General features: G+C 47.5%; 1 protein-coding gene across 1 annotated transcript; it reads right to left on the bottom strand.

Annotated features, from left to right (window-relative positions):
• Positions 1 to 1,327: 1,327 nt before the first annotated feature.
• LOC127292387 (tryptophan synthase alpha chain-like) lies at positions 1,328 to 12,212 on the bottom strand. Its single transcript, XM_051321765.1, has 8 exons — positions 11,920 to 12,212; positions 5,551 to 5,697; positions 3,112 to 3,286; positions 2,184 to 2,260; positions 2,003 to 2,080; positions 1,833 to 1,910; positions 1,667 to 1,726; positions 1,328 to 1,558 (listed from the first exon to the last, which is right to left on the bottom strand). The coding sequence occupies exons 1-8, from the start codon at positions 12,151 to 12,153 to the stop codon at positions 1,421 to 1,423; spliced, it is 987 nt and encodes a 328-aa protein (XP_051177725.1). The 5' UTR covers positions 12,154 to 12,212; the 3' UTR covers positions 1,328 to 1,420.
• Between the last annotated feature and the right edge of the window lie 733 nt (positions 12,213 to 12,945).

The raw sequence follows: 12,945 nt of genomic DNA, 5'->3' as shown, positions 1-12,945 counted from the left end.
CTAAATTGGGCTTGCCCAATGGCCTCGCCTATTATGGCCTGACCCAACCGGGTCGAGTTAGGTGTAGTGGACCTGACTTGACTGGTTGATCAGTCGCACTCACCGTCTCCTTTTCTTTTCTCTCTCATGCTCACCACGTCCTCCTTGGCTCACGAATTCCATGACTCTGCCACGTCGCCACCTGCCCCCGGACGCTCCCGACCCTCTCCAATGCAGGTAAGATGGGGTTTTTGTATGCCGTGTTGAGCTCTGCACCATCCTCCCGCGTTGTTCATTTATCGTCGCCTCCCACAGTCACCTCTAACCTTGGGACCATAGTTGTTGTTGGTGGTTTCGATCGTCATTGGCCTCTTCCACCGCTACTCCCACTTAAGGATCTCACTTCCTCCTCAATGCCCTGCTCGAACTCGTTGCATGGCGCCTCTCCCACCAGATCTGATCGCCCTCCTACATGAAATCTCGCCCACGACTAACCCTAGTTGTACGACTTGGGTTCATCGGCGCGGCTCCCATTCCTATAGTTGATCCTTCTTGGAGTATCTAACCTCAACCACTACCTCCTATCCTACTTCTCCTCGAGCTCCTGGTCGAAATCTCCAGGCGGGATGGCAGTACAAGACTGCAACCCCAGTGTCCTCCTTCGGCCTGCTATTGCATCGATGTTGGTGCCTTGGTGGTGTTATGGTGTGTGATCTTTCTGGTGATGGCTTGGTGGTGATGGTGATGATGCTGTTGTGGTGGTTTTGGCGATGACCTTTTGGTCGTTGACACGCCAACACCGATCAGACGGTGATGTTCCTACACACATAGATCTTCTTTTTAACTCCAGGCTTTTTAATCTTCGAATTAAATTTTGGGCTAAACATGAAAATTGTAAAGATTTTTTTTTGGTTTCTATAACTCATGTTGTTTGTTATATTTCGAGTAGAATATTTTCATATTTTTTTTATGTTGGACAAAATTGCAATAATGCTTAAGTTTTAGTTGGTTAAGGTCATAGTGTCCAGGTTATGCCAATAGTAGTTGTGTGAGAAATATTACATTGTTGTTGAAATGTAATTAAGTGGCTTAGACACCCCCTTCTCTGGAGCTTCAAGTAGGAGGAGCTTCCTGTTAGCGCTCATGTAGCGTGTGGAGCTGCTGGGGCGTGTTGCCTAAATAGTGCCTTAGACACCACATTCTGGAGCTACAGGTAGGAGGAGCTTCTTGTTAGCGCTCATGTGGCGTGTGGTGCTGCTGGGGGCGTGTTGCCCTCTATTTGTTTTCCCTTTAGACCTAGGCCTTGTTTACTCCTTCCTAATCAATTAAAAGATAGAGCTCCTGCGCCTTTAAAAAAAAGTAGCTTCTCCGTGTATACCTATTGAAATTTTGAGCACCATGATGGCTCACAGCTAGTCTAACTACTGAACTTTTACATTATTTAACATGGAAGTGCATCTTTCAAACTCCTGGCATATACTTCTAGCCTCTTCAACCCTTGTGTTGGTGATTGTGCTTCACCCAATTGTTTCACCATTGCACTACCAATAATCACTCCATCTGCACCCCACTCTACAATCTGCATCATTTTAGGATTAAAAGTCAGTAATTGAATTATGTTGTTGAGATTTTACAATCATGATTATAAGTGTGGGGTGAACCCTCATGGTACATGCATGGATTTTACCTGGCTAACATGTTCCGGGGTCGATATTCCAAAGCCGACTGCCACTGCTTTGTCACTGACCTGCATACAAAAAAACGAGATGTGACTGATGATAAATTGATCATGACATTTGTTCCCGGTAAAAAAAATAAGAAGTGGATGATTTTAAAGTTGGGTATATACAAACCTTCCTAATCTCCTTAAGAAGATCCTTGACATGCGGGTTTACGGTAGCACGGGCTCCCGTAACTCCAACAACACTTACCTGCATAATGTGATTCATTACGGGACAAGAAATCACAACATGTGATCTTGATCAGATAACCAAAAAAAAAAACGCATGGATTCTGCACTTACAAGGTAAACAAACCCCTGGGAAGCTTTCGTGATCTCTCTCATCCTCTCTGCTGTTGTAGCTGGTGTTGTAAGGAGGATCTATATATATGACCATTAATGGAAAAAAAATTTAATGGTTGTACTTCAAATTCTAAGTTTTCTTAGAATCACATATATTGACATCGAAGGGGCGTGCATATACCAACTCTAGACTGTTCTTGATGGCTTCTATCCTGAAAGCATGTATGTTGTCGTACGGAAGATCAGGTATGATAAGACCTGCAACACATGTAACTGTCTGAATCAATAACAACACTATATTATCAAAGTGGTTAGAAGAATTACTATATTACAGATGAACCATATTTTAAAATGGCAGGCTATTTCATTTAGCTGCGATATTTTTAGAAGCTAAGAAATGCTATAGGCGAGCTAATCCATTTAGCCTTTTTTTTCAATTACATCTTGCAAAATTAAAAGAAAAAAATATGACTCAAACATGATTCGAGCTACAACTTATTCAACTATTTAACGCAGACAAATATTTGACTATTCAACTTGCAAGTTTTATTAAATTAGGTTGAATTGAATTTAAAAACATGAATTAAAAGTAGATGAGAAGAGAAATTCAGAGAAAAAATTAGCGGCTAAATTAGAGATTAATTAGGGGCTAAATAGAGCTATAGTGGGATATTATTTGTTTTTCTCGTTTAGCCTATAAATGTCATAGCTTAGCGAGAGGGCTCCTCAAAAGCTATAGCGGGGTTATAGCCGCGTTATAGCCGGCTATTTAAAACTTCGAGATAAACATAATCACAGCTTGACAGCTTTCCATGTGGAACTGGACTACTGATTAATACGTATTACATTTAAAAGTCACGCGAGAGCTAACATAGAACGTCTCTCTGTCAAGTGGCAACATCAAATGGACCGGCAGCTATATCCAAGCTGATACTCTGCAGCATACAGTCGTAGGTTGCTTACACTTGACTTACTGTTCGATCGTGTTCATGTACACGATGCTCAAACGATGATGCAGTGACAACGACCCGCGAGATAATTTTAATTACTCTTAATTATGATACTCTTACTTGAGTATACTAGCCGTGAGATTAATTAGAGTAGTTCACCTTTGACACCCGCATCTTTGGCCGCGGCGGCGAAGCTCGCCGTCCCTAGCCGCACGATGGGGTCGAAGTAGGAGAAGAGGACCACGGGGCAGGAAAGGTCCGGCGTCACCTCCTTGAGCATGGTCATCACTGCGTCCGCCGTCGCCCCGGCCGCCAGCGCCCGCTGCGCGGAGGCCTTAAGGGCATCTCCAACGGGGCGATCCAAACCGCGCCCGCGCGTTCGGATGGGTTGAACCGGACAAAAACGCGGCCCAGCGCGCGGACCTATCCCTAAAACGGATGGCCGCGGCGTCCGGGACGACCCAAACCCGGCCCAAATCTGGGACGAGTTTGCGTGGCCGCGGACGCCGGATGCTGGTCGCTCGCGTCCTCCCCTTGTCCGCCCCTGGCCCGCCTGTCTGTCTCCCAAAACACAAACCCCTCGCACACATCTCCCGCCGCTCCGCCGCCAGCCAAGGACCGGCGATTTGGGAGAGGCGTCGACGCCGGCCACCGTCGTCGACACGCCGGCAAGCGGGGCGGAAGCATAGGTCGCGGCCCCGCGCTGCTTTCGCCGCGTCGTAGCAGAGTCGGAGGACGTCGTCGCCGTCGCCGCTGTCCTCCCACCGTCGCGAGACCTCCCGCCGTTCGCAGCTGTGCCGTTGCCGCCGGAGGTGAGCTCTCATGCACCGTCTTTGCAGACCGCAAGTCGGCCGAGACGGCCATGGCCTGCAGGTCCCTACGGACGCACAGGATGGCCTCCGCGTGCGACGTGTTCGATGAAATGGGCATACTAAAATTTGTCCCTTTTCATCTGTAGATCATGGTGGACAGCGACGATGACTACTTCTTCAAGAACTTCATCGACACGTCGTCCGACGAGGACTCGGACGACGAATTTTTCACGGATGCTGCGCTGATCATCCACGATCACATTGTCTCGCAGATCCCCGTGCACCGGGGGTCCTTGCCGGGGCGCGCCGCCGCCTTGGACCGCAAAAGAGAACGCGGCCAGGACCAGCTCTTCACCGATTACTTCCAGCCCAAGGCATTGTACACGCCGGCCATGTTTCGCCGTCGTTTTCGGATGTCCAGACCGTTGTTCCGCCGGATAATGGATGGCGTCAAGCTCTACGACGACTACTTCCACGCGAAAGTGGATGCAATTGGCAAGGTAGGCCTCTCTTCGTACCAGAAATACACGGCAGTGATTAGGATGCTTGCATATGGCGTTGCCGGTGATTTCGTAGATGAGTACACGCGCATGAGTGAGTCTACCGGCTTGGAAGCGATGTACAGGTTTTGCAGAGCTGTGATCGGTTCGTTCGGAGAACAGTACCTCCGGCAACCTAATGCAGAGGACACAGCTCGTCTGTTGTCAATCAACGCTTCCAGGGGGTTTCCTGGGATGCTTGGCAGCATAGACTGCATGCACTGGGAGTGGAAGAACTGCCCCTTTGGTTGGCAGGGGGCATACAGTGGCCATTCTGAGGGGTGCACAGTCATTCTTGAAGCTGTTGCTTCACAGGATACATGGATTTGGCACTCATTCTTCGGAATGGCTGGCTCGCACAATGACATCAATGTGCTGCAGCGCTCTCCGGTGTTTGATAGGCTAGCGTACGGTCAGTCCCCTGATGTGGATTTTGAGATCAATGACCACCACTACACCAAGGGGTACTACCTTGCTGATGGTATCTATCCACCTTGGGCTACACTCGTGAAGACAATCCGAAAACCCAACTCGGCAGGAGGCAAGGTTTGCCAAAGAGCAGGAGGCAGCCCGGAAAGATGTCGAGCGGGCGTTTGGCATCCTCCAAGCTCGTTGGGCTATCGTCAGACACCCTGCCAGAGCCTGGGATGTGCAAACTCTGTGGGAGGTGATGACCGCATGTGTAATCATGCATAACATGATTGTTGAGGTAGAGCGGGATGATTCACTCTATGATAATGACTGGGAGGGCCAGGGAGAGTTGGTTACTCCTCAACGTGGCCCGGCATCATTCCAGGAAATTCTTCATGCACACCATGAAATTCGAGATCTAGCTGTACACAACCAGCTGCAGGCAGATTTGATCGAGCACGTCTGGCAGCATGTAGGCAACAATGCTGCAAACAACAATGATGAAGGAAATCCGGAAGCCTAGATCATTTGTATCGTTTTTTCATTTTTTTTTGAATAATACTTTATCCTTCATTACGTGGACAATGTAATGTGTAATAAATTTTGAGCATTTGAACTATTTTATATATTTTCTACAATTTATTTTGTGTTTTTATAGTGGATTTACAAGAAAAAGTACTGTACGGGGCCGCGACCCAAACCTGCCGCGTTGGGCGCAGGGCGCGACCCAAACGGACGCGCGGACGCGGGGCTTCGTCCGCGCGTCCGCTCGGCCACCCAAACGGCCCAAAACGGACGGCCCAGCGCGTCCGTTTGGGTCAGCCGGTTGGAGATGCCCTAATGACCGGCCCGTCGGCAGAGGGGTCCGGGGATGGCATGCCGAGCTCTATGACGTCAGCACCGACGTTGTCGAGGAGCCTCAGTGCCTCCGCCGTGGTCGCCAGGTCCGGGTCGCCGGCGGTGATGTACGGGATGAGGGCCGTCTGCATCAAATGCGTCAAACTTGAAACATCAATTGATCGAGCTTGGCGTTTGCACGGTAAGCACGCATGAGCATGGTGCCTGTTGGATAATTAGGCACAATTTCCATGATTAATTCCAGAATATTAAGCATGACGACAGTAACTACTAACATGTGAAACTCGAACATACTAGATGTAGTGATCAACATGAACAGTAGCATAGCAAACAGTACAACATCCATCGCTAAACAGATCGAGATATGTCGCACGTACCGATCTGGTGGAGGTGGCGGTGGAGGTGTAGCAGATGATATCGCGGCAGTAACGTTGTTGATGACAACGTTGTTGAAGGAAAGTCTCGGCTCGAGGCTCAATCCACTCACCACGAGCGCGGCGCGCGCGTCGTGACGTGTCGAGTCGAGACGAGCGAGCGAGGAGGAGGAGGAGCGCGCGCGTGTAGCACTCCTATTCTCACTCACTTACTAGTGGTGGAACAACCCACCTTATAAGGTGGTCTAACTTCCTCCCAACTTTCCATGTGGGACTAAACTTCCCACCTCTTGCCACTCCCTAGTGAGCTGCCACCAACTTGGGCTCAAACTCACAAGGCTTCCACTATGTGGGCTTTGAGATTTATAGGAAAATCTGAAATCTAGTATGGGCCACTAAGTGTAGGCCCAATATTTCAACAATCCCCCACCAGATCTCAAATCCCCATTTAGAGAATTACCAATACTCGTTGCTTGTTTATATACCAGTGTTTCAGCGGAGACTGTTAAGTTGAACTTCCGCCTAGAACCTTAAGCTACATCCATTCACACTTGAACAATGGACTAAGCCTTGAATTGCAAGTTTTGCGTGAACAGGGTTTCACTCAAAGTCATGACCAGTACATGGCTGCCAGTAGCCTACCCCGCGGGTGAAGCATATGCGTCATACTTCGTGGTCTCTTTATGAGTTTACTAGAGATCACCCAAAATCTCATAGATTGCGACGTTTAACAATCGGACTCATATAGGTGTGTTATTTCAAGAATGCTCTGTAGGATAGCATCTTTGCTAATATAGCCAACATAAACACATTAAGGCTTGTTGCCAACCTGCCTTACAGCAATTGAGAGTTGTGCATCTTCACATAGAGAGGGTTACATAATACTCTCCTCAATTAAACCACTAGCTTGTTCTTCCCAGGTCCTAATTCACGGGATCTCCGATCACAAAGGTTGGGTTACCACTATGGTGTAACATCAACGGGTCTCATACCCATCTCCCTCGATGCACTTTCTATCACATTACGTGATAGTCCCTTTGTAAAGGGATCTGCCAGGTTTTTGTCTGTTTGAATATAGGTAACAGTTATTACTCCGGAGTTTCGCAATTTCCTGACAGACTTCAAACATCTCTTGACGTGTCTTGATGACTTCGCGTTATCCTTAGAATTGTTCACTTTGACAATTACAGTTTGATTGTCACAATTCAAAAGGATTGCCGGAACAGGTTTTTCAACCACAGGCAAGTCCATCAAGAGCTCACGCAACCATTCTGATTCAACAGTGGTTGTGTCTAAAGCAGTAAGTTCTGCTTCCATAGTTGACCTTGTCAATATGGTTTGCTTGCAAGATCTCCATGATACTGCGCCACCTCCAAAGGTAAATACATACCCACTTGTGGCGTACAGATCAGCTACATCTGAGATCCAATTCGAATCACTATATCCTTCAAGCACAGCTGGGTGTCCTGAATAGTGAATCCCATAACTCACTGTACCACATAGGTAGCGCATGACCCTATCAAGTGCATGCCAATGATCAGTACCCGGGTTTGACATGAACCTACTCAACTTGCTAACAGCAAAAGAGATGTCGGGTCTAGTCGCGCTCGCTAAGTACATGAGTGAGCCAACGATCTGAGAATATCTCAATTGATCTATGGCAATCCTCCGGTTCTTGCGTAGTGTCACACTCGGGATCATAAGGTGTTGAAGAAGGCTTGCTATCAATATAGCCGAACCGGCTCAAGATCTTCTCAACATAATGGGATTGCGTTAGAGTAATCCCACTCTCGTTCTTAATCAGCTTGATATTCAGAATCACATCAGCTTCTCCCAGATCTTTCATATCAAAACTCTTTGACAAGAAAGACTTGACTTCGTGTATTACTCTCATGTTTATACCAAAGATCAGAATATCATCCACATACAAACATAGTATAACACCTTCGCCCCCACCATAGCGATAGTAAACACACTTGTCAGCCTCATTGACAACAAAGCCTACAGAAGTTAAAGTTCTGTCAAACTTCTCATGCCATTGCTTAGGTGCTTGTTTCAGGCCATATAAGGATTTCAGCAACTTGCACACCTTTCTTTCTTCACCTTTTACTACAAACCCATCAGGCTGATCCATATAGATTTCCTCTTCCAACTCTCCATTAAGGAAAGCTGTCTTTACGTCCATTTGATGAACGATAAGACCATAGGAGGCAGCCATGGATAGTAGTACTCGAATGGTGGTAAGTCTAGCGACAGGTGAATAGGTGTCGAAGTAATCTTCGCCTTCTCTCTGTGTGTAGCCTTTCGCTACAAGCCGCGCCTTGTACTTTTCAATAGTACCATCAGGTCTTAGCTTCTTCTTGAACACCCATTTGCAGCCCACAGGCTTGCATCCATGGGGTCGTTCTGATAGCTCCCAAGTTCCATTAGAAAGGATCGAGTCCATCTCGTTATGGACAGCTTCTTTCCAGTCATCTGCATCTGGAGATGCATATGCCTCTGCAATGGACGTGGGAGTATCATCCACAAGGTACACAATGAACTCATCACCAAAGGATTTTTCAATCCTTCGTCTCTTGCTCCGTTTAGGAGCTTCATTGTCATCCTTCTCAGTAACATTCTCATGTGATTGTTCAAAATACTCATTAGATGTACTGGACTCAGGAATTATCTCAGTAGAAATTCTAGCAATGCTATGCATATCTTTCATAGGAAACATATCCTCAAAAAATGTTGCATCACGAGATTCCATAATAGTATCAACATGCATATCAGGCACCTCGGATTGAACTACTAAAAATCTATATCCTACACTCCGAGGAGCATAACCTAGAAAGATACAATCCACTGTCTTTGGTCCAAGTTTGCGCTTCTTAGTAATTGGAATATTGACTTTCGCCAAACATCCCCATGTGCGCAAATACGAAAGTGATGGTTTTCTCCCAGCCCACTCCTCGTAAGGGGTTTTATCTTTATTCTTGTTAGGAACTCTATTCAGGACATGACATGAAGTCAACAAAGCCTCCCCCCACCATGCCTTTGATAAACCAGCAGTGGCTAACATGGAATTCACCAAGTCAGTCAGCGTGCAGTTTTTCCTCTCGGCAACCCCGTTTGATTGGGGTGAATAGGGAGGCGTCCTCTCATGAATAATGCCATGTTCATCACAGAATTCATCAAAGATTTTAGGAAAATATTCGCCACCACGATCCGACCTAAGACGCTTGATCTTTCTCTCTAGTTGATTTTCAACTTCAGCCTTATAAATTTTAAAGTAGTCTAAAGCTTCATCTTTAGTTCGCAACAAATAAACATAGAAAAATCTAGTCGCATCATCAATCAATGTCATGAAATATCTCTTTCCACCTTTTGTCAACACACCATTCATCTCGCATAGATCAGAATGTATGAGTTCTAGAGGTGCCAGGTTTCTCTCCTCGGCCGCCTTGTGAGGCTTTCGAGGTTGCTTTGATTGCACACAACTATGGCACTTAGAACCTTTGGCAATGGTGAAATTCAGAATTAAACTTAAACTGGATAGCCGAGACATTAAACCAAAATTAATGTGACATAAACGAGAATGCCAAACACTGGTATCATCACTAACATTGCCACATATATGGTTCACAGACTTATTACTGAAATCAGAAAGCGAAAAGTGGAACAAGCCTCCGCACTCATAGCCTTTACCAATAAATTGTCCAAACTTGGAAACAACTACTTTATTCGACTCTAAAACAACCTTAAACCCATCTCTGCATAGAAGGGAGCCGCTAACGAGATTCTTGTTCATAGTAGGGACATGATGCACGTTCCTCAGCTGCACGATCTTCCCCGAAGTGAACTTCAGATCTACCGTGCCAACACCACGAACAGAAGCATGTGACCCATTCCCCATCAAGACGGAAGAATCCCGGGCGATCTGGTAAGAAGTGAACATGGATATGTCAGCACACACATGAACATTAGCACCTGTATCAATCCACCAACATGGAGATTGAAATACCGAAAGAACAGTAAAGAGATTACCGTACCCATCAGCATTGCTAGCGGTCACCGTGTTGACTTGCCTCGCCTTTTTCTTGCGGTATGCCCTCTCTGGACAGTCCTTAGAAAAGTGGCCAGTCTCTCCACATGTAAAGCAGCTCAGATCTGCTTTGTTTATCATCTTCTTCTTCTTGAAGGTTGTAGTCTTCATAGGCTTATTGAAGGAGGGCTTGTTATTCCCTTTGTTCTTGCTGTAGGGTTTCTTCTGCACCATGTTGGCGCTAGACTGACCCTCTCCTTTCTCAGTATTATCCTTAGCCCGAGCTTTCTCTTCAACATCAAGAGATGCTATCAGATTTTCAACTGATATCTCCTGTCTCTTGTGTTTGAGAGTTGTGGCAAAGTTCCTCCATGAAGGGGGCAACTTAGCGATGATGCATCCAGCCACAAACTTGTCAGGTAAGGCACACTTAAGGAGTTCAAGCTCTTTCGCAATGCACTGTATCTCATGAGCTTGTTCGACTACAGAACGGTTGTTAACCATCCTGATGTCATGGAAGTTCTCCATGATGTACAGTTCACTGCCTGCATCGGTTGCACCGAACTTAGCATTCAGTGCCTCCCAGAGCTCTTTACCGTCTGTTATGTGCATGTACACATCACACAGACGATCAGCAAGAATACTCAGAACGCATCCGACGAAGAGAGTATTGTTTTCCTTGAACTTGTTCTGATCTTGGTCAGATATAGTTCCTTCAGGTAAACCATCAGTAACTTCGAACACTTTCAGATGAGTAAGCCAGAGCATGGCCTTATACTTCCACCTCTTAAAGTGCACACCGGTAAACTTATCCGGCCTCAGTGCATCGGAAAAATCAGCCATTGTTAACTCAGGAAATTGCCTACAATTAGGTTTTTGGATTGTTGGATAATTAGGCACAATTTCCATGATTAATTCCAGAATATTAAGCATGACGACAGTAACTACTAACATGTGAAACTCGAACATACTAGATGTAGTGATCAACATGAACAATAGCATAGCAAACAGTACAACATCCATCGCTAAACAGATCGAGATATGTCGCACATACCGATCTGGTGGAGGTGGCGGTGGAGGTGTAGCAGATGATGTCGCGGCAGTAACGTTGTTGATGACAACGTTGTTGACGACGGTAGGCAGCACCGCCCGACTTGGACGGAAGGTGACCCGTGATGAAGAGCTTGAGCAGTCGCGCAGAGCGCTTCCCAAAAACCTAATTCGCCCTCTCCCGTACAGGATCGCAAGGACGAGCGGTTCCGGAGACCTGCTCTCCCGTTTGCCGATGCACGTCGGCGCGCGGGATGGAGTAGGCTACGATGGCGGCGCAAGCAGAGAGAGGTGGAAACCCTAACTCGTATGTTAGATGTGTTTCTACGGTAGCCGGACAAGAGATTATATAGGCTCGGGAAATCCTAGGCAACGTGGGCCACACCTACGTCGCACGAACGTTTCGAGTCGGTTACAGATAGCCCACGATCCGGGAGCGACCCGAACCGACTAATTGCGACGCGTCCGTCTAGGACTCTGTTCGTTTTCCTGAGCTGCAAAAAGTAAGGAAAGTCTCGGCTCGAGGCTCAATCCACTCACCACGAGCGCGGCGCGCGCGTCATGTCGTGTCGTGTCGTGTCGTGTCGAGTCGAGTCGAGACGAGCGAGCGAGGAGGAGGAGGAGCGCGCGCGTGTAGCACTCCTATTCTCACTCGCTTACTAGTGGTGGAACAACCCACCTTATAAGGTGGTCTAACTTCCTCCCAACTTTCCATGTGGGACTAAACTTCCCACCTCTTGCCACTCCCTAGTGAGCTGCCACCAACTTGGGCTCAAACTCACAAGGCTTCCACTATGTGGGCTTTGAGATTTATAGGAAAATCTGAAATCTAGTATGGGCCACTAAGTGTAGGCCCAATATTTCAACAGTGCCAAACTGCCAATTATAGGGCGTACCTTGGCCTGCTCCTTGACACGGGACAAGGTCTGCGCCACTGTTAGTGCTAGGGCTCGTTTGCGCGGCGCTCTGAGAAGAAGCCTGTCCATGGGCACCACCGGGTGGATCGCCGCCCTGACCACAAGAAGCCTCCTCGACGCGGCCACCGTCACTGCACTATGCCGCCCGGCCGGGTGGCCCGACGCGGCCGAGGACGATGGAGGGGCGGGGGACGCCTTGAGCGCGAAAGCCATTGTTTGTTTCTATTTTGTGATGCTACGAACTTCAAATTAATGTACCTCTAGCTCACTGAAGTATACTATCCCTAAACAAAACACTGAAGTATATGCCTGAAGTGTGGATGGGTTAGGGCATCTCCAACAGGACGACGTGAGCGACCGTTTACGTCCGCCGTGATAAAAATACGTTTGGGTCCTGCTCCAGCGGGGCTGCGCAAAGTGATCGGACCATCCGTGGCGACGCAAACATGGCTCAAATATAAGCCAGGTTTGCCTCTCCGCGGACACTCCGCGGTCGCGTCGAGTGTCCACCGAAACTTACGTAGGACCCACGCGTCAGTGGTAGGGAGGCCGATAACATTCCCGCCAATGGTCATTGCCCGCGCGAAAAATCAAAGTAGACCAGTGCGCAATCCTGAAGCGATGGACGTCCTCGCCGCCGCAGCCATCACCATGGATTCCGAGGTAACCTTCGCACCCGCCGCTGCCACCCCACACACCCCCCATGGATTCCGAGACAAGCAAGTTCTGCTCCACCGTCGAACATACTATCAACCACCTCGTTAGCGGCGTTGGTGTGTGATACGTCTCCGACGTATCGATAATTTCTTATGTTCCATGCCACATTATTGATGTTATCTACATGTTTTATGCACACTTTATGTCATATTCGTGCATTTTCTGGAACTAACCTATTAACAAGATGCCGAAGTGCCAGTTGCTGTTTTCTGCTGTTTTTGGTTTCAGAAATCCTAGTAAAGAAATATTCTCGGAATTGGACAAAATCAACGCCCAGGGTCCTATTTT

The sequence above is a fragment of the Lolium perenne genome, chromosome 4 (assembly GCF_019359855.2).
Source record: "Lolium perenne isolate Kyuss_39 chromosome 4, Kyuss_2.0, whole genome shotgun sequence".
Classification (NCBI taxonomy): domain Eukaryota; kingdom Viridiplantae; phylum Streptophyta; class Magnoliopsida; order Poales; family Poaceae; genus Lolium; species Lolium perenne.
The sequence above is the reverse complement of the archived record's forward strand: the minus strand, read 5'-3'. Positions and strand labels throughout refer to the sequence as shown.